Source organism: Xenopus tropicalis, chromosome 10 (genome assembly GCF_000004195.4).
Source record: "Xenopus tropicalis strain Nigerian chromosome 10, UCB_Xtro_10.0, whole genome shotgun sequence".
Lineage (NCBI taxonomy): Eukaryota > Metazoa > Chordata > Amphibia > Anura > Pipidae > Xenopus > Xenopus tropicalis.
This window is the reverse complement of record NC_030686.2, coordinates 51,819,879-51,840,043: the sequence shown is the minus strand read 5'-3', so window position 1 is coordinate 51,840,043 and position 20,165 is coordinate 51,819,879. Positions and strand designations below refer to the sequence as shown.

General features: G+C 54.1%; 1 protein-coding gene and 1 long non-coding RNA gene across 6 annotated transcripts; both read left to right on the top strand.

Annotated features, from left to right (window-relative positions):
• LOC101732294 (sialidase-like) lies at positions 1-15,224 on the top strand. Of its 5 annotated transcripts, none has more exons than XM_031894783.1 (7): positions 1-335; positions 10,064-10,141; positions 12,091-12,123; positions 12,543-12,626; positions 13,832-13,929; positions 14,504-14,649; positions 15,112-15,224. In XM_031894783.1, exons 1-7 carry the CDS (start codon positions 231-233, stop codon positions 15,192-15,194), a joined length of 627 nt encoding a protein of 208 aa, XP_031750643.1. In that variant the 5' UTR covers positions 1-230; the 3' UTR covers positions 15,195-15,224. The 5 variants fall into 5 exon arrangements, with proteins under 5 accessions (XP_031750643.1, XP_031750642.1, XP_031750640.1 ...); XM_031894782.1 differs by having other exon boundaries at positions 15,076-15,224; XM_031894781.1 differs by having other exon boundaries at positions 3-335; positions 14,860-15,224.
• A 712-nt stretch (positions 15,225-15,936) lies between these two features.
• Positions 15,937-18,355, top strand: LOC116407981. Its single transcript, XR_004220663.1, has 4 exons — positions 15,937-16,113; positions 16,288-16,357; positions 17,396-17,467; positions 17,969-18,355. It is a non-coding gene; the product is annotated as an uncharacterized LOC116407981 (long non-coding RNA).
• The last annotated feature ends 1,810 nt before the right edge of the window (positions 18,356-20,165 follow it).

Below are 20,165 nucleotides of genomic sequence, written 5' to 3'. Positions count from 1 at the left end.
TGTGCGCTACAGGGTGCCTGGGAGTGTGTGTGCGCTACAGGGTGCCTGGGAGTGTGTGTGCGCTATAGGGTGCCAGAGAGTCCGCGCCAAAAGTGACAGTTCAGTTTGGAAGGAGATGCAGGCAGTGAGAGACAGCTCCTCCCAGGCAGGGAATATCCCCTGTGAGTACAAAGGGACAGTGCCGAGAGTGCTTGGAAGCCAATGAGGAAGTTGAAGGTATTTGTGTAACTATGGGAGAGAGTGTTCCTCCGGCACCTGTGGCACCCCCAGTTATGGAGTCGGTGAGGGAGAACCTGGGCTTCTGCGGCTTTCTGAGGAAGAGGAAGGACACTATGGTAACTGGGGGGCACTGAGGGTGGGGGAGCAAGCTGAGCCAATGGGGGTCAGTTAGTCTGTGGCACCCCCAGTTATGGAGTCGGGTGAGGAGAACCTGGCTTCTGAGGAAGAGGAAGGACACTATTGGTACTGGGGGGCAACTGAGGTGGGCGGGAGCAAGCTGAGCCAATGGGGGTGAGTTAGGTCTGTGGCACCCCCCAGTTTATGGAGTCGTGAGGGAGAACCTGGGCTTCTGAGGAAGAAGAGAAGGACACTATGGTAACTGGGGGCAGCTGAGGGAGGGGGCAGCAAGCTGAAGCCAAATGGCGTGAGTTAGTCTGTGGCACCCCCAGTTATGAGTCGGTGAGGGAGAACCTGGGCTTCTGAGGAAGAGGAAGGACACTATTGGTAACTGGGGGCACTGAGGAGGGGAGCAAGCTGAGCAATGGGGGGTGAGTTAGTCTGTGGCACCCCCAGTTATGGAGTCGGTGAGGGAGACCGGGCTTCTGAGGAAAGGAGGACACTATGGTAACTGGGGGCACTGAGGTGGGGGGAGCAAGCTGAGCCAATGGGGGTGAGTTAGTCTGTGGCAACCACGCCATTTATGAGTCGGTGGAGGGAGCAACCTGGGCTTCTTGAGGAAGAGGAAGGACACTATGGTAACTGGGGGGCACTGAGGGTGGGGGAGCAAGCTGAGCCAATGGGGGTCAGTTAGTCTGTGGCACCCCCAGTTATGGAGTCGGTGAGGGAGAACCTGGGCTTCTGAGGAAGAGGAAGGACACTATGGTAACTGGGGGGCACTGAGGGAGGGGGAGCAAGCTGAGCCAATGGGGGTGAGTTAGTCTGTGGCACCCCCAGTTATGGAGTCGGTGAGGGAGAACCTGGGCTTCTGAGGAAGAGGAAGGACACTATGGTAACTGGGGGGCACTGAGGGAGGGGGAGCAAGCTGACCCAATGGGGTGTTAGCTGGGCACCCTGCCATAGTCTGTGCCACCTTACTGTGGCACCAACCTCATTCTCTACTGTACTGGGCACGGCCTATAGGGTTCTGCCTTTTATCTTGCCGTTAACTCTCTCTTGTCTGAAGTCACTGGTCTGCTGTCCTTCTTTAACCCTCACCTGCCCAAACCCACAGTGGGTTCCTCATTTTAACTCTAAACTGTCTGAATTCAGTGCGGCCCTTCTTTAACCCTATCCTGCCCAAACCCACAGTGGGTTCCTCATTTTAACTCTAAACTGTCTGAATTCAGTGCGGCCCTTCTTTAACCCTCACCTGCCCAAACCCACAGTGGGTTCCTCATTTTAACTCTAAACTGTCTGAATTCAGTGCGGCCCTTCTTTAACCCTCACCTGCCCAAACCCACAGTGGGTTCCTCATTTTAACTCTAAACTGTCTGAATTCAGTGCGGCCCTTCTTTAACCCTATCCTGCCCAGTAAATCCCCTGCCATAGACAATGCTGAGAGTTGCCTCTTTTAGGGCTCTGGTACACGGGGAGATTAGTCGCCCGCGGCAAAACTCCCTGTTCGCGGGCGACTAATCTCCCCGAGTTGCCTTCCCACCGACGAACATGTAAGTCGCTGGCGGGATGGCAGACGCGGCGGCGCGATTTCACGCAAATTGGCGAAAAAGACTTGCGAGGGTTTTTCTGCGATTTGCACGAAATTGCGCCGCCGCGTCTGCCATCCTGCCGGCGACTTACATGTTCGCCGGTGGGATGGCAGAGGGAAGGCAACTCGGGGAGATTAGTCGCCCGCGAACAGGGAGTTTTGCCGCGGGCGACTAATCTCCCCCGTGTGCCAGAGCCCTTAAACTCACATAGAGACAGTTATCAGTAAATGATCAGCACTCTCTGTTTTAGGGCTGTGACAGACGGGGAGATTAGTCGCCCGCGACAAACCTCCCCGAAATGCCATCCCATTGGTGAGAATGTAAATCGCCGGTGGGATGGCAAACGCGGTGATTTGCCGAAGTTGCCTTGAGAGAAAACTCCCGCGACTTTGCGGCGCATATGCCATCCCACCGGCGATTTACATTCTCACCAATGGGATGGCATTTCGGGGAGGTTTGTCGCGGGCGACTAATCTCCCCGTCTGTCACAGCCCTTAGGGTGAAGCCACACAGAGCTACTAGCAACAGCAATTGTCACTATTGTCTATCGCAGGGGATTTTCTGGTGTTTAGTAGCCAAGAAAAAGTAGCTGCTACTAGTAGCTCAGTGTGTCTTCACCCTAACTGTGAGTCCAGTGCTTACCCGCGCCTGTGTGAATTGAGGGTTTGCCCCCCTGAGTGCCAGGCAGGGCGGAGAATGTAGAGATTATTATTATATGGAGCTGGGTGTGAGAGCAAAGCCAGTGGCACATCTCTGCTTAATTTGGCACTTGGCGTTACCAGGGTGGCATTGGCACGTGGTGCAGTGGCAGAAGGACCAGAAGCTCAAGCCATTGGGTGCCAGAAGGGGTATCAGCAATCACCCTGGGGCAAATCTCAAACAAGTTATTGGGGTGCAGTTTATCAAACTGTTGGGCCCAAAATGCTGCAGCCTATTCCCCCCAATAACGGCGCTCCCTTTAGCTGTGTGTATATAAGGCATTAACGTCTTGTCATTCCCTTGGTACCACTAGTTTCTGGCTGCTGGCCCATTGGGCAATCTGTGTAACAGCCTCTTCTATTCTGTGCCCCCTCCTGTCTGTGTGACTAACCCGTTGCATGTGTGGGGCAGTAAGAGAACCTCTGGCTCCTGTTATAGGGTGAGTGGCAAGTAGGGCATTGCCATTGTGCCTCCCTGGGGGGCAGCTATGGGATTACTGTCTGTATTGGGCCCTGCACTCAGGGGCACAGGGAAACCAGTAATGGTAATGGCTCCTGTAGGGAGTAGTGACTGGGTACTGGGTATAGCAGCAATATTATCCCCTAGTAGCCAGGTTGCCCCCAGCTCCTAATTTTCCCTGAGCCTTCTGGGCATGTCCCTATTTGCTTGGCAATGCCACTATACAAACAGCGGGTGCCAGGGGCACTGTATCCGGGCTTCGTAGCCTGTGTAACACTTTGCCCTCTCTGCCTATAGAGATAACTGGTAATGCCCATTCCTCCTCTATCTGCCCGGCTTTTTTCTCAGCCACTTCCTGCTCTGATGCCCCTATCTTTCCCGCTGCTTCTCATGATCTGCTCCTGACCCTGCTGTGTGGGGCGCGTGGTTGGGCCCTGCTGTGTGGGGCGCGTGGTTGGGCCCTGCTGTGTGGGGCGCGTGGTTGGGCCCTGCTGTGTGGGGCGCGTGGTTGGGCCCTGATGTGTGGCGCGTGGCTTGGGCCCTCGCTGTGTGTGGGGCGCGTTGGTTGTGGGCCCTGCGGGTTGGGGCGCGTGGTTTGGGCCCTGCTGTGTGGGGCGCGTGGTTGGGCCCTGCTTGTGGGGGCGCGTGGTTGGGCCCTGCTGTTATCTCCCCTACCCCTGTATTCCCTCACTTGTACTGAGAGCTATCCCCTCCCTGCACCCTGAGAGTATTCCCTGTATTCCCTCACTTGTACTGAGAGCTATCTCCCCTACCCCTGTATTCCCTCACTTGTACTGAGAGCTATCTCCCCTGTACCCTGTAATTCCCTCACTTGTACTGAGAGCTATCTCCCTACCCCTGTATTCCCTCACCTTTGTACTGGGAGAGCTATCCCCTAGCCTGTATCCCTCACTTGTACTGAGAGCTATCCCTACCCCTGTATTCCCTCACTTGTACTGCTATTACCCCCCCTCACTTGTACTGAGAGCTATCTCCCCTACCCCTGTATTCCCTCACTGTACTAGCTATCCCCCCCTGTATTTCACTGTACTGAGAGCTATCCCCCTACCCCTGTATTCCCCCACTTGTACTGAGAGCTATCTCCCCCTGTACCACCTGCTATTCCCTCACTTGTACTGAGAGCTATCCTCCATAACCCCTGTATTTCCCTCACTTGTACTGAGAGCTTATCTCCTACCCTGTACCCTGCTATCTCTACCCTCCCTATTGTACTGAGAGCTATCTCCCTACCCCTGTACCCCTGTATTCCCTCACTTGTACTGTTAGAGCTATCTCGCATACGCCCTGTATTCCTGCACTTGTACTGAGAGCTATCTCCCATACCCTGTATTCCCCGTCACTTGTACTGAGAGCTATCTCCATACGCCTGTAATTCCTCACTTGTACTGGAGAGATATCTCGCATACCCCTGTATTCCTCACTTGTACTGAAGAGCTATCTCCCTACCCTGTAATTCCTCAACTTGTACTGAGAGCTTACCCTCTCCATAACGCGCTGTATTCCCTCACTTGTACTGAGAGCTTCCCCCTACCCTGTATTTCCCTGCACTTGTACTGAGAGCTATCTCCCTACCCCTGTATTCCCTCACTTTACTGGAGAGCTATCCCCCCTACCCTGTTTCGCTCACTTGTACTGAGGCTATCTCCTATCCGCTGTATTCCCTCACTTGTACTGAAGAGCTATCCCCCCCTGTTAATCTTTGCTACAGGGTGCCTAGGAGTGTGTTGTGCGCTACAAGGGTGCTGGGAGTGTGTGCGTGTGCGCTACAGGGTGCCTGGGAGCGTGTGTGCGCTACAGGGTGCCCTGGCAAGTGTGTGTGTGTGCGCGCTATAGGGTGCCTGGGAGTGTGGTGCGTGTGCGCTACAAGGGCTGCCTGGGAGTGTGTTGCGTGTTGGCGCTACAGGGTGTCCTGGGATGTGTGCTGGCTACAGGGTGCCCTGGCAGTGTCGTGTGCGTGTGCGCTACCATGGGTGCCTGGAGTGTGTGGTTGGCGCTACAGGGTGCCCTGGGAGTGTGTGTGTGTGCGCTACAGGGTGGCTGGGAGTGTGTGTGTTGTGTGCGCTACCAGGGTGCCTGGGAGTGTGTGTGTGTGTGCGCTACAGGTGGTGCCTGGAAGTGTGTGTGTGTGCGCTACAGGGTGCCTGGGGAGTGTGTGTGTGTGTGGCGTACAGGGTGCTGGAGTGTGTGTTTGTGTGCGCTAGCAGGGTGCTGGGAGTGTGTGTGTGCGGCTACAGGTGGGCCTGGGAGTGTGTGTGTGTGGCTACAGGGTGCCTGGGAGTGTGTGTGTGCGCTACAGGGTGCCTGGGAGTGTGTGGGTGTGTGCGCTACAGGGTGCCTGGGAGTGTGTGTGTGCGCTACAGGGTGCCTGGGAGTGTGTGTGTGTGGTGTGCGCGCTACAGGGTGCCTGGGAGTGTGTGTGTGTGCACGCTACAGGGTGCCTGGAGTGTGTGTGTGTGCGCGCTACAGGGTGCCTGGGAGCTGTGTGTGTGTGCCCTACAGGGTGCCTGGAGTGTGTGTGTGCGCTACAGGGTGCCTGGGAGTGTGTGTGTGCGCTACAGGGTGCCTGGGAGTGTGTGTGCGCGCTACAGGGTGCCTGGAGTGTGGTGTGTGTGTGCGCGCTACAGGGTGCCTGGGAGTGTGTGTGTGTGGCACGCTACAGGGTGCCCTGGGAGTTGTGTGTGTGTGCGGCTACAGGGTGCCTGGGAGTGTGTGTGTGTGCTGGCGCCTACAGGGTGCCTGGGAGTGTGTGTGTGCGCTACAGGGTGCCTGGGAGTGTGTGTGTGCGCTACAGGGTGCCTGGGAGTGTGTGTGCGCTACAGGGTGCCTGGGAGTGTGTGTGCGCTATAGGGTGCCAGAGAGTCGCGCCCAAAAGTGACAGTTCAGTTTGGAAGGAGATGCAGGCAGTGAGAGACAGCTCCTCCCAGGCAGGGAATATCCCCTGTGAGTACAAAGGGACAGTGCCGAGAGCTTGCTTGGAAGCCATATGAGGAAGTTGAAGGTATTTGTGTAACTATGGGAGAGAGTGTTTCTCCGGCACCTGTGGGGCATTCCCCAGTTATGGAGTCGGTGAGGGAGAACCTGGGCTTCTGCGGCTTTCTGAGGAAGAGGAAGGAACTATGGTAACTGGGGGGCACTGAGGGTGGGGGAGCAAGCTGAGCAATGGGGGTCAGTTAGTCTGTGGCACCCCCAGTTATGGAGTCGGTGAGGGAGAACCTGGGCTTCTCTGAGGAAGAGGAAGGACACTATGGTAACTGGGGGGCACTGAGGGTGGGGGAGCAAGCTGAGCCAATGGGGGTGAGTTAGTCTGTGGCACCCCCAGTTATGGAGTCGGTGAGGGAGAACCTGGGCTTCTGAGGAAGAGGAAGGACACTATGGTAACTGGGGGGCACTGAGGGAGGGGGAGCAAGCTGAGCCAATGGGGGTGAGTTAGTCTGTGGCACCCCCAGTTATGGAGTCGGTGAGGGAGAACCTGGGCTTCTGAGGAAGAGGAAGGACACTATGGTAACTGGGGGCACTGAGGGAGGGGGAGCAAGCTGAGCCAATGGGGGTGAGTTAGTCTGTGGCACCCCCAGTTATGGAGTCGGTGAGGGAGAACTGGGCCTTCTGAGGAAGAGGAAGGACACTATGGTAACTGGGGGGCACTGAGGGTGGGGGAGCAAGCTGAGCCAATGGGGGTGAGTTAGTCTGTGGCCCCCCAGTTATGGAGTCGGTGAGGGAGAACTGGCTTCTGAGGAAGAGGAAGGACACTATGGTAACACTGGGGGCACTGAGGGTGGGGAGCAAGCTGAGCCAATGGGGGTCAGTTAGTCTGTGGCACCCCAGTTATGGAGTCGGTGAGGGAGAACCTGGGCTTCTGAGGAAGAGGAAGGACACTATGGTAACTGGGGGCACTGGGAGGGAGGGGGAGCAAGCTGAGCCAATGGGGGTGAGTTAGTCTGTGGCACCCCAGTTTATGGAGTCGGTGAGGGAGAACTGGGCTTCTGAGGAAGAGGAAGGACACTATGGTAACTGGGGGGCACTGAGGGAGGGGGAGCAAGCTGACCCAATGGGGTGTTAGCTGGGCACCCTGCATAGTCTGTGCCACTTACTGTGGCACCAACCTCATTCTCTACTGTACTGGGCACGGCCTATAGGGTTCTGCTTTTATCTTGCCGTTAACTCTCTCTTGTCTGAAGTCACTGGTCTGCTGTCCTTCTTTAACCCTCACCTGCCCAAACCCACAGTGGGTTCCTCATTTTAACTCTAAACTGTCTGAATTCGTGGCGGCCCTTCTTTAACCCTATCCTGCCCAAACCCACAGTGGGTTCCTCTCATTAAGCTCTAAACTGTCTGAATTCAGTGCGGCCCTTTCTTTTAACCCTCACCTGCCCAAACCCACAGTGGGTTCCTCATTTTAACTCTAAACTGTCTGAATTCAGTGCGGCGCTTCTTTAAACCTCACCTGCCAAGACCCACAGTGGGTTCCTCATTTTAACTCTAAACTGTCTGAATTCAGTGCGGCCCTTCTTTAACCTAATCCTGCCCAGTAAATCCCCTGCCATAGACAATGCTGAGAGTTGCCTCTTTTAGGGCTCTGGTACACGGGGAGATTAGTCGCCCGCGGGCAAACTCCCTGTTCGCGGGCGACTAATCTCCCCGAGTTGCCTTCCCACCGACGAACATGTAAGTCGCTGGCGGGATGGCAGACGCGGCGGCGCGATTTCACGCAAATTGGCGAAAAAGACTTGCGAGGGTTTTTCTGCGATTTGCACGAAATTGCGCCGCGCGTCTGCCATCCTGCCGGCGACTTACATGTTCGCCGGTGGATGGCAGAGGGAAGGCAACTCGGGGAGATTAGTCGCCGCCGAACAGGGAGTTTTGCCGCGGGCGACTAATCTCCCCGTGTGCCAGAGCCCTTAAACTCACATAGAGACAGTTATCAGTAAATGAATCAGCACTCTCTGTTTTAGGGCTGTGACAGACGGGGAGATTAGTCGCCCGCGACAAACCTCCCCGAAATGCATCCATTGGTGAGAATGTAAATCGCCGGTGGGATGGAAACGCGGTGATTTGCGCGAAGTTGCCTTGAGAGAAAACTCCGCGACTTTGCGGCGCATATGCCATCCCCCGGCGATTTACATTCTCACCAATGGGATGGCATTTCGGGGAGGTTTGTCGCGGGCGACTAATCTCCGTCTGTCACAGCCCTTAGGGTGAAGCCACACAGAGCTACTAGCAACAGCAATTGTCACTATTGTCTATCGCAGGGGATTTTCTGGTGTTTAGTAGCCAAGAAAAAGTAGCTGCTACTAGTAGCTCAGTGTGTCTTCACCTAACTGTGAGTCCAGTGCTTACCCGCGCCTGTGTGAATTGAGGGTTTGCCCCCTGAGTGCCAGGCAGGGCGGAGAATGTAGAGATTATTAATTATATGGAGCTGGGTGTGAGAGCAAAGCCAGTGGCACATCTCTGCTTAATTTGGCACTTGGCGTTACCAGGGTGGGCATTGGCACGTGGTGCAGTGGCAAGAAGGACCAGAGCTCAAGCCATTGGGGTGCCAGAAGGGGTATCAGCAATCACGCCTGGGGCAAATCTCAAACAAGTTATTGGGGTGCAGTTTATCAAACTGTTGGGGCCCAAAATGCTGCAGCCTATTCCCCGCAATAACGGCGCTCCCCTTTAGCTGTGTGTATATAGGGCATTAACGTCTTGTCATTCCTTGGTACACTAGTTTCTGGCTGCTGGCCCATTGGGCAATCTGTGTAACAGCTCTCTATTCTGTGCCCCCTCCTGTCTGTGTGACTAACCCGTTGCATGGTGTGGGGCAGTAAGAGAACCTCTGGCTCCTGTTTATAGGGTGAGTGGCAAGTAGGGCATTGCCATTGTGCCTCCCTGGGGGGCAGCTATGGGATTACCTGTCTGTATTGGGCCCTGCACTCAGGGGCACAGGGAAACCAGTAATTGGTAATGGCTCCTGTAGGGAGTAGTGACTGGGTACTGGGTATAGCAGGCAATATTATCCCCTAGTAGCCAGGTTGCCCCCAGCTCCTAAATTTTCCCTGAGCCTTCTGGGCATGTCCCTATTTGCTTGGCAATGCCACTATACAAACAGCGGGTGCCAGGGGCACTGTATCCGGGCTCGTAGGCCTGTGTAACACTTTGCCCTCTGCTGCCTATAGAGATAACTGGTAAATGCCCCATTCTCCTCTATCTGCCCCGCTTTTTCTCAGCCACTTCCTGCTCTGATGCCCCTATCTTTCCCGCTGCTTCTCATGATCTGCTCCTGACCCTGCTGTGTGGGGCGCGTGGTTTGGGCCTGCTGTGTGGGGCGCGTGGTTGGGCCCTGCTGTGTGGGGCGCGTGGTTGGGCCCTGCTGTGTGGGGCGCGTGGTTGGGCCCTGCTGTGTGGGGCGCGTGGTTGGGCCCTGCTGTGTGGGGCGCGTGGTTGGGCCCTGCTGTGTGGGGCGCGTGGTTGGGCCCTGCTGTGTGGGGCGCGTGGTTGGGCCCTGCTGTGTGGGGCGCGTGGTTGGGCCCTGCTGTGTGGGGCGCGTGGTTGGGCCTGCTTGTGGGGCGCGTGGTTGGGCCCTGCTGTGTGGGGCGCGTGGTTGGGCCCTGCTGTGTGGGGCGCGTGGTTGGGCCTGCTGTGTGGGGCGCGTGGTGGGCCTGCTGTGTGGGGCGCGTGGTTGGGCCTGCTGTGTGGGGCGCGTGTTGGGCCCTGCTGTGTGGGGCGCGTGGTTGGGCCTGCTGTGTGGGGCGCGTGGTTGGGCCCTGCTGTGTGGGGCGCGTGGTTGGGCCCTGCTGTGTGGGGCGCGTGGTTGGGCCCTGCTGTGTGGCGCGCGTGGTTGGGCCCGACATTGCCCCCTGTTTCGTTACGAGATGGTTTCTATATTAAACTTCTTCCCTCCTATATTGCAGGGTAAAGGGCACCGAGCGGCTGTTACACGGTTTCTCTGCTAAACTCTCCTTTTCACTTTTCTTTCACAGAAATTTACGTGGGCGAAGTATTGGTTTAAGCTGCAAAATACCACTCTGTATTTCTATACCAGTCAGGAGGCGCATGAAGTAAGTGCCCAGTGCTTATAGGGGCATGAAGTAAGTGCCCAGTGCTTATAGGGGCATGAAGTAAGTGCCCAGTGCTTATAGGGGCATGAAGGAAGTGCCCAGTGCTTATAGGGGCATGAAGGAAGTGCCCAGTGCTTATAGGGGCATGAAGTAAGTGCCCAGTGCTTATAGGGGCATGAAGTAAGTGCCCAGTGCTTATAGGGGCATGAAGGAAGTGCCCAGTGCTTATAGGGGCATGAAGGAAGTGCCCAGTGCTTATAGGGGCATGAAGTAAGTGCCCAGTGCTTATAGGGGCATGAAGGAAGTGCCCAGTGCTTATAGGGGCATGAAGGAAGTGCCAGTGCTTATAGGGGCATGAAGGAAGTGCCCAGTGCTTATAGGGGCATGAAGGAAGTGCCCAGTGCTTATAGGGGCATGAAGTAAGTGCCCAGTGCTTATAGGGGCATGAAGGAAGTGCCCAGTGCTTATAGGGGCATGAAGGAAGTGCCCAGTGCTTATAGGGGCATGAAGGAAGTGCCCAGTGCTTATAGGGGCATGAAGGAAGTGCCAGTGCTTATAGGGGCATGAAGGAAGTGCCCAGTGCTTATAGGGGCATGAAGGAAGTGCCCAGTGCTTATAGGGGCATGAAGTAAGTGCCCAGTGCTTATAGGGGCATGAAGGAAGTGCCCAGTGCTTATAGGCACATAAAGTATCATGTACAGTCTCTCCTCCCTCCCCTCACTCCCTGTGTGCCAGTCTCTCCTCCCTCCCCTCACTCCCTGTGTGCCAGTCTCTCCTCCCTCCCCTCACTCCCTGTGTGCCAGTCTCTCCTCCCTCCCCTCACTCCCTGTGTGCCAGTCTCTCCTCCCTCCCCTCACTCCCTGTGTGCCAGTCTCCCTCAATCCTGTGTGCCAGTCTCTCCTCCCTCCCCTCACTCCCTGTGTGCCAGTCTCTCCTCCTCCCCTCACTCCCTGTGTGCCAGTCCTCTCTCCCTCCCCTCACTCCCTGTGTGCCAGTCTCTCCTCCTCCCCTCACTCCCTGTGTGCCAGTCTCTCCTCCCTCCCTTCCTGTGAGCCAGTCTCTCCTCCCTCCCCTCACTCCTGTGTGCCAGTCTCTCCTCCCTCCCTCACTCCCTGTGTGCCAGTCTCTCTCCTCTTCCCTCACTCCTGTGTGCCAGTCTCTCCTCCCTCTCACTCCCTGTGTGCCAGTCTCTCTCTCCCTCACTCCCTAGCCCCTCACTCCCTGTGTGCCAGTCTCTCCTCCCTCCCCTCACTCCCTGTGTGCCAGTCTCTCCTCTCCCCTACACTCCCTGTGTGCAGTTCTCTCCTCACGCCCTGTGTGCCAGTCTTCTCCCTCCCCTCACTCCCTGTGTGCCAGTCTCCCCTCAATCCCTGTGTGCCAGTCTCTCCTCCTTCCCCTCACGCCTGGTGTGCCAGTCTCTTCTCCCTCCCCTCACTCCCTGTGTGCCAGTCTCCCTCACTCCCTGTGTGCCAGTCTCTCTCCCTCCCTCACTCCCTGTGTGCCAGTCTCCCCTCACTCCCTGTGTGCCAGTCTCTCCTCCCTCCCCTCACTCCCTGTGTGCCAGTCTCCCCTCACTCCCTGTGTGCCAGTCTCTCCTCCCTCCCCTCACGCCCTGTGTGCCAGCTCACTCCCTGTGTGCCAGTCTCCCCTCACTCCCTGTGTGCCAGTCTCCCCTCACTCCCTGTGTGCCAGTCTCCCCTCACTCCCTGTGTGCCAGTCTCCCCTCACTCCCTGTGTGCCAGTCTCCCCTCACTCCCTGTGTGCCAGTCTCCCCTCACTCCCTGTGTGCCAGTCTCCCCTCACTCCCTGTGTGCCAGTCTCTCCTCCCTCCCCTCCATTTCCAGATAACAGATTCTATACCTGTATATTACATGCATTTTGTTAAACCCATTAGTATGTATGTCCTTCTGTAGCACTGAATGGATCTGATGGCTTTGTTTCTTTCCCAGTCATGCCTGCGAGGCCAGTATTACATGGGCAGAGTAAGTACTATGCACACTGGTGGGATGGGCTTCCTGGGTTCCCCACTTTATAATACGGGGTCACTCTAAGCAAGTGGAGATACAGGGAGAATGGAAAAAAGCAGCAACCCTCCAACTACAGAACATTGCTTCCCTGTGGGACACTGTGCCATACTAGTGCCATACTAATAGGGCTCCGGCCAAGGTCTGGGCGCCTGTGGCTCTCTAGTTGTTGGGCAGGGGCTGTGCATTTACCAGGTTCTGATTGATATTGGGCTTTACAGCGCTTAATAATGACAATTTAGGTTAATTCTCCCTACATTCTCTTCATTATGAAATAATAGCTGCCCCCCTAAAGCAGCAACTTGTTACCTTGTGACTAGCCCTGTCCTTTGTGATAAGGAAGGAACCAATGGAACGCTCTCTGCGTTTCCCCACAGGTGCAGTCTGTACGGAAAGTCTCAGTCACAGATGTGGAATATCCTTTCGAGATTGTCATGAAAAATGGGAAAAGGAAAATTCTGGTGAGTTGGTCCTTTGGTTCTGATGGCAGACCTAGGAAAGACCTCTGTCCCTTGGTTCTGAAGACCTGGTACAGACCTAGGAAAGACCTCTGTCCCTTGGTTCTGAAGACCTGGTACAGACCTAGGAAAGACCTCTGTCCCTTGGTTCTGAAGACCTGGTACAGACCTAGGAAAGACCTCAGTCCCTTGGTTCTGAAGGCTGGGTACAGACCTAGGAAAGACCTCTGTCCCTTGGTTCTGAAGGCCTGGTACAGACCTAGGAAAGACCTCTGTCCCTTGGTTCTGAAGACCTGGTACAGACCTAGGAAAGACCTCAGTCCTTGGTTCTGAAGACCTGGTACAGACCTAGGAAAGACCTCTGTCCCTTGGTTCTGAAGACCTGGTACAGACCTAGGAAAGACCTCTGTCCCTTGGTTCTGAAGACCTGGTACAGACCTAGGAAAGACCTCTGTCCCTTGGTTCTGAAGACCTGGTACAGACCTAGGAAAGACCTCTGTCCCTTGGTTCTGAAGACCTGGTACAGACCTAGGAAAGACCTCTGTCCCTTGGTTCTGAAGCCCTGGTACAGACCTAGGTAAGACCTCTGTCCCTTGGTTCTGAAGACCTGGTACAGACCTAGGTAAGACCTCTGTCCCTTGGTTCTGAAGGCCTGGTACAGACCTAGGTAAGACCTCTGTCCCTTGGTTCTGAAGACCTGGTACAGACCTAGGTAAGACCTCTGTCCCTTGGTTCTGAAGGCCTGGTACAGACCTAGGTAAGACCTCTGTCCCTTGGTTCTGAAGACCTGGTACAGACCTAGGTAAGACCTCTGTCCCTTGGTTCTGAAGACTGGGTACAGACCTAGGGTAAGACCTCTGTCCCTTGGTTCTGAAGACCTGGTACAGACCTAGGTAAGACCTCTGTCCCTTGGTTCTGAAGGCCTGGTACAGACCTAGGTAAGACCTCTGTCCCTTGGTTCTGAAGGCCTGGTACAGACCTAGGTAAGACCTCTGTCCCTTGGTTCTGAAGGCCTGGTACAGACCTCTGGGTGCAACTTTCTGTAGAACTCCATAGTGCATGGGGTGTATCAGTGCTACTTGTTCAGGATACCCCTAAGCACCTCTGATGCCCAAGCTGATTTTGTTTAGGTGCAACTCCCGGCCCAATAGCTTGTGGCACCAGTGTAGCTGCTTCCATTCACCCAAGCTTTCCCCCTCTGTCACCAGGCGGCAGACACAGCTGATTTGCGAGACGTGTGGATGGAGTTTCTGTGGAAGTCGATGCAGTTACCGGGGCCGGGCAGACATCTTTCCTCTTGCACATGGTAGGAGTCGGTAGCCAGTGTTCCCTTGCCCAACTCACTTGCCATAACAGCGTCTTTGCTGTGTATTTTTCTATCTGCACGTGTGTATCTGTCGGACATTCGGTATTTATTTAGTGTTTATGTGCCGCGTCAGTGCAAATTAGTTCCTAAGGGCTGGTCGGAAGTGGGATTCAAAGTAGGTTCTGGTATTTCAAGGACTCAAAGGTCCAAACCGCTCTCCTACAGAGTCAATAAATAGTGACTGCCTATGGCAGAATTTGGCAGAAGCCACAGGTTGCCAGTTTGTACCTGCCTGTTAGTGTGAGTGGGAGGGCTGAGCCATGAGAGGGAGGAGTCAGGCTTTTTGGGATAAGTCCCTGATTTGCCATTAAACATGTGCATCATGGTGACATATAAACATGGTGGTATTATTCACTCTCAGGTATTCCTTGGTATATGTACATAAACACCCACCCTCCAGTACTGCTCTAATTGGCCCCCTCCACTGCTTTGGGCCCCCAAATGAACCACCACTATGAAGGATATGCGGCAGATTTAGTTATAAGCGCTTCCCATGATCCTCTGTTTCCTGCAGGTACGACATCCCCCGCTTGTTGGAAAGAGCAAGTTCGGCATCTGGTGAGGGACTAGAGGAGGAATTGCGCCCGGACAGCCCCCCGTGTGACCACGTCTTTGGCCACTTAGATGAAACCCCACTGCTCCTTCATTCTGCTGATAAGGGTGGGCAATTCATTAACACCAGGGACTCATGTAATAATGCACCGTTGCCTCCCTCTACTGATATCCGTAACGTACAGCTGCCCCATCCTCCATTTTACTGCAATGTGCCTCTTCCTTCTGCCCTTGCATGCAGAGATGCCTTTAACATAGAACAGACATTTATTCCCTGCGATCACAGGGGAACCTACTTGAAGCCTTCTTATCCCACAGATGGAGGGGTAACAATGCAGCCTTCTTATCCCACAGATGGAGGGGTAACAATGCAGCCTTCTTATCCCACAGATGGAGGGGTAACAATGCAGCCTTCTTATCCCACAGATGGAGGGGTAACAATGCAGCCTTCTTATCCCACAGATGGAGGGGTAACAATGCAGCCTTCTTATCCCACAGATGGAGGGGTAACAATGCAGCCTCTTTATCCCACAGATGGAGGGGTAACAACGCAGCCTCTTTATCCCACAGATGGAGGGGTAACAACTCAGCCTCTTTATCCCACAGATGTAGGGGTAACAACGCAGCCTTTTATCCCACAGATGGAGGGGTAACAATGCAGCCTTCTTATCCCACAGATGGAGGGGTAAACAATGCAGCCTCTTTATCCCACAGATGGAGGGGTAACAACGCAGCCTCTTTATCCCACAGATGGAGGGGTAACAACGCAGCCTCTTTATCCCACAGATGGAGGGGGTACAATGCAGCCTTCTCATCCCACAGATGTAGGGGTAACAACTCAGCCTCTTTATCCCACAGATGTAGGGGTAACAACACAGCTTCTTATCCACAGATGGAGGGGTAACAATGCAGCCTTCTTATCCCACAGATGGAGGGGTAACAACGCAGCCTTCTCATCCCACAGATGGAGGGGTAACAACGCAGCCTTCTCATCCCACAGATGGAGGGGTAACAACTCAGCCTCTTTATCCCACAGATGGAGGGGTAACAACTCAGCCTCTTTATCCCACAGATGGAGGGGTAACAACTCAGCCTCTTTATCCCACAGATGGAGGGGTAACAACTCAGCCTCTTTATCCCACAGATGGAGGGGTAACAACTCAGCCTCTTTATCCCACAGATGGAGGGGTAACAACTCAGCCTCTTTATCCCACAGATGGAGGGGTAACAACTCAGCCTCTTTATCCCACAGATGGAGGGGTAACAACTCAGCCTCTTTATCCCACAGATGGAGGGGTAAACAACTCAGCCTCTTTATCCCACAGATGGAGGGGTAACAACTCAGCCTCTTTATCCACAGATGGAGGGGTAACAACTCAGCCTCTTTATCCACAGATGGAGGGGTAACAACTCAGCCTCTTTATCCCACAGATGGAGGGGTAACAACTCAGCCTCTTTATCCCACAGATGGAGGGGTAACAACTCAGCCTCTTTATCCCACAGATGGAGGGGTAACAACTCAGCCTCTTTATCCCACAGATGGAGGGGTAACAGCACAGCTGGATTATTCAGGTAAATACAGACATGAAACTGAGATCACACTGACAGCCACTTGTGAGTGAGACTGTGGAGCACAGATGCTGGCACTTGATTGGCCAAGCTGTGCGTCCCCGTACCCCCAAGCTGCGCGTCTCTGTCGCATTTCTACACACTGCATATTCACACAACGGCCTTCTGTCTTCCCAGAAAGTGACAGCGATTCAGACTATGCTTATGATGTGCCTAGACCAGTTGGTGGACAGATAGGAGAGAAAAGGTAAGTGACTTACAGAGGGTGCAATATGGTTCCCTAGTCCTGGGCATTGTTGGCTAGCAAGTTACCATTCAGAGCAGCTTATTTCCCCCAGCGCATGAACCATATCTGCCCTGGGCAGTGCCCTTGCTGTTGGTCTCTTTCCTCTCCACTGTACTTGCTGCTGTTGTCCCCCCCCCCAGTTATGGGTGGGGAGAGTGGTGTAAGCAGAAGGAGAGAAGACACTGTAGGGGGTGGGTATGGTGCGCACCCAAATAGATTAAATATAATATTGGCCCATTGGCCCCTGGTGGGGGTGTGCCAAATGACATTGCCCAGAGAGTTTACATGTATCTGTTAGTATTCCTGGGTGGGCCTGGGTACTGGGGATATACAGTGGGGGCCTAATGATGGAAGCAGAATGGCCATGACATTCTAAGTACCCATAGGTAGTGATTAGCGAATCTGAAACGGTGAAAAATTCGTGAAATGGCGAAAATGTTGTGCGCCAAAAAAATTGTTGCCCGCGACTATTCTTCTGTCACCCGTGGCTATTATTTTGTCGCCCGTGGCTATTATTTTGTCACCCGTGGCTATTATTTTGTCGCCCGTGGCTATTATTTTGTCGCCCATGGCTATTATTTTGTCGCCCGTGACAATTTTTGGATGTGCAGCAAAGTTTTCTGCGGGAATTTTTTCATCCGTTTCGCAAAACAATCCGCCAACGGCGAAACGCGGAAATTCGCTGCAAATCCATGCCTGGCAAAACATTTCACCCATCACTACCCATAGGGCCAAACAGCTGCCCCCCCCCCATGAGCCCAGTAAATAGTGACTGTTTATGGCACTGCAGCCCCTCTGGCACTTGCCAGAACCCACAGATAGCCAGTCCGGGCCTGGTCATCAGGTTGTGCCAGTGTCCTGTGCCTCCTACAGCTCGCTTGTGCCTAATGCATTGTGGGGCAGTTCTACGTGAAGGTAAATCCGAGTTCCTGCAGAACATTCTGCCACAAATTAGAGGCATCTGTTGGACGGTGGTTTTTATTGCATTTTTATTTCTAGGAAGCAGCTCCTGCACCAAAATGAATCAAGTGAAGCCTCTGGATTTGCCTAAACCCAGCTGCAATGTTATGAGTGAGTACAATTTGTTGGGCCCCTTCCTTGCTCCCAGATCCTTCTCTGTCTCCCAGAATGCCCTCACTACATTACTCTCATTTCATTGGCCTGTCGGGGTTGCCTATGTACACGGTCACATGAGCACAAGCTCCAGTAACTCCCTTAAAACCAGCGGTGAGGGACAGTTCTTACGGCTAGATAATTAAGCTGTTAGGCTAGTGCCACACAGGGCTGGTTCTCTGCCCCTAAGCTGCTACCAGCCTGGTACCTTCCCTGCCCCTGGAAGCCTTGTCTGTGCCCAGGTACAGGCATATGCCATGGTAATTAGGCTGGAAATGCCACTGTACCTGTGTGGAGACGGTGCAGGCAAGGTATTGGGCTGGTGCCAGTGTAGGGGCTCATTGTTAGCCTGCGTTTTTGTCCCATGTGGTACTAAGGGCTAAGTGTACATTTACTGCTAGTGGGAAGCTGAACGCCACTATATTGCAACTTAACAATATTCATATTGCTTATTTTTAGGCTCCAGGAACGCTGCCAGTGGGTTTATTCCTTGCGCCACACTCTTCTCAGAAACACCACGGTGTACTCCCATTCATCATCACCCCTTTCCCCAATAAAACGTGCCGGACCCTTGTTACTTCAGACTGTGCCAGGGCACCCTATACAGTCAGAGTGGTGCCATTAAACACAACTAGTTGCCCGGCACAACGAGTGTAATGCAAGCGGGGTTTAGCTGCTATTTTTTGACTAAACACGCAGGGGCTAAGCCCCATTACACTCGTTGTGCCGGCAACTATTTTTGTGCTGGGAGTGCTGACTCTTTGGGCTGTGTTGGAGGAGGTAAGGGTGTGCTGGGCACCGAGTAAGAATTGTTGGAGGAGGTAAGGGTGTGCTGGGCACCGAGTAAGAATTGTTGGAGAAGGTAAGGGTGTGCTGGGCACCGAGTAAGAATTGTTGGAGGAGGTAAGGGTGTGCTGGGCACCGAGTAAGAATTGTTGGAGGAGGTAAGGGTGTGCTGGGCACCGAGTAAGAATTGTTGGAGAAGGTAAGGGTGTGCTGGGCACCGAGTAAGAATTGTTGGAGGAGGTAAGGGTGTGCTGGGCACCGAGTAAGAATTGTTGGAGAGGTAAGGGTGTGCTGGGCACCGAGTAAGAATTGTTGGAGGAGGTAAGGGTGTGCTGGGCACCGAGTAAGAATTGTTGGAGGAGGTAAGGGTGTGCTGGGCACCGAGTAAGAATTGTTGGAGGAGGTAAGGGTGTGCTGGGCACCGAGTAAGAATTGTTGGAGGAGGTAAGGGTGTGCTGGGCACCGAGTAAGAATTGTTGGAGGAGGTAAGGGTGTGCTGGGCTCCGAGTAAGAATTGTTGGAGGAGGTAAGGGTGTGCTGGGCTCCGAGTAAGAATTGTTGGAGAAGGTAAGGGTGTGCTGGGCACCGAGTAAGAATTGTTGGAGGAGGTAAGGGTGTGCTGGGCACCGAGTAAGAATTGTTGGAGGAGGTAAGGGTGTGCTGGGCACCGAGTAAGAATTGTTGGAGGAGGTAAGGGTGTGCTGGGCACCGAGTAAGAATTGTTGGAGAAGGTAAGGGTGTGCTGGGCACCGAGTAAGAATTGTTGGAGGAGGTAAGGGTGTGCTGGGCACCGAGTAAGAATTGTTGGAGGAGGTAAGGGTGTGCTGGGCTCCGGTAAGAATTGTTGGAGGAGGTAAGGGTGTGCTGGGCACCGAGTAAGAATTGTTGGAGAAGGTAAGGGTGTGCTGGGCACCGAGTGAATTGTTGGAGGAGGTAAGGGTGTGCTGGGCACCGAGTAAGAATTGTTGGAGGAGGTAAGGGTGTGCTGGCTTCCGAGTAAGAATTGTTGGAGGAGGTAAGGGTGTGCTGGGGCACCGAGTAAGAATTGTTGGAGGAGGTAAGGGTGTGCTGGGCACCGAGTAAGAATTGTTGGAGGAGGTAAGGGTGTGCTGGGCACCGAGTAAGAATGTGTTGGAGAAGGTAATGGGTGTGCTGGGCACGAGTAAGAATTGTTGGAGGAGGTAAGGGTGTGCTGGGCACCGAGTAAGAATTGTTGGAGGAGGTAAGGGTGTGCTGGGCTCCGAGTAAGAATTGTTGGAGGAGGTAAGGGTGTGCTGGGCTCCGAGTAAGAATTGTTGGAGGAGGTAAGGGTGTGCTGGGCACCGAGTAAGAATTGTTGGAGGAGGTAAGGGTTGTGCTGGGCACCGAGTAAGAATTGTTGGAGGAGGTAAGGGTGTGCTGGGCACGGAGTAAGAATTGTTGGAGGAGGTAAGGGTGTGCTGGGCACCGAGTAAGAATGGTTGGAGAAGGTAGGGTGTGCTGGGCACCGAGTAAAGAATTGTTGGAGGAGGTAAGGGTGTGCTGGGTCGAGTAAGAATTGTTGGAGGAGGTAAGGGTGTGCTGGGCACCGAGTAAGAATTGTTGGAGGAGGTAAGGGTGTGCTGGGCACCGAGTAAGAATTGTTGGAGGAGGTAAGGGTGTGCTTAAGAATTGTTGGAGGAGGTAAGGGTGTGCTGGGCTCCGAGTAAGAATTGTTGGAGGAGGTAAGGGTGTGCTGGGCACTGAGTAAGAATTGTTGGAGGAGGTAAGGGTGTGCTGGGCACCGAGTAAGAATTGTTGGAGGAGGTAAGGGTGTGCTGGGCACCGAGTAAGAATTGTTGGAGGAGGTAAGGGTGTGCTGGGCACCGAGTAAGAATTGTTGGAGAAGGTA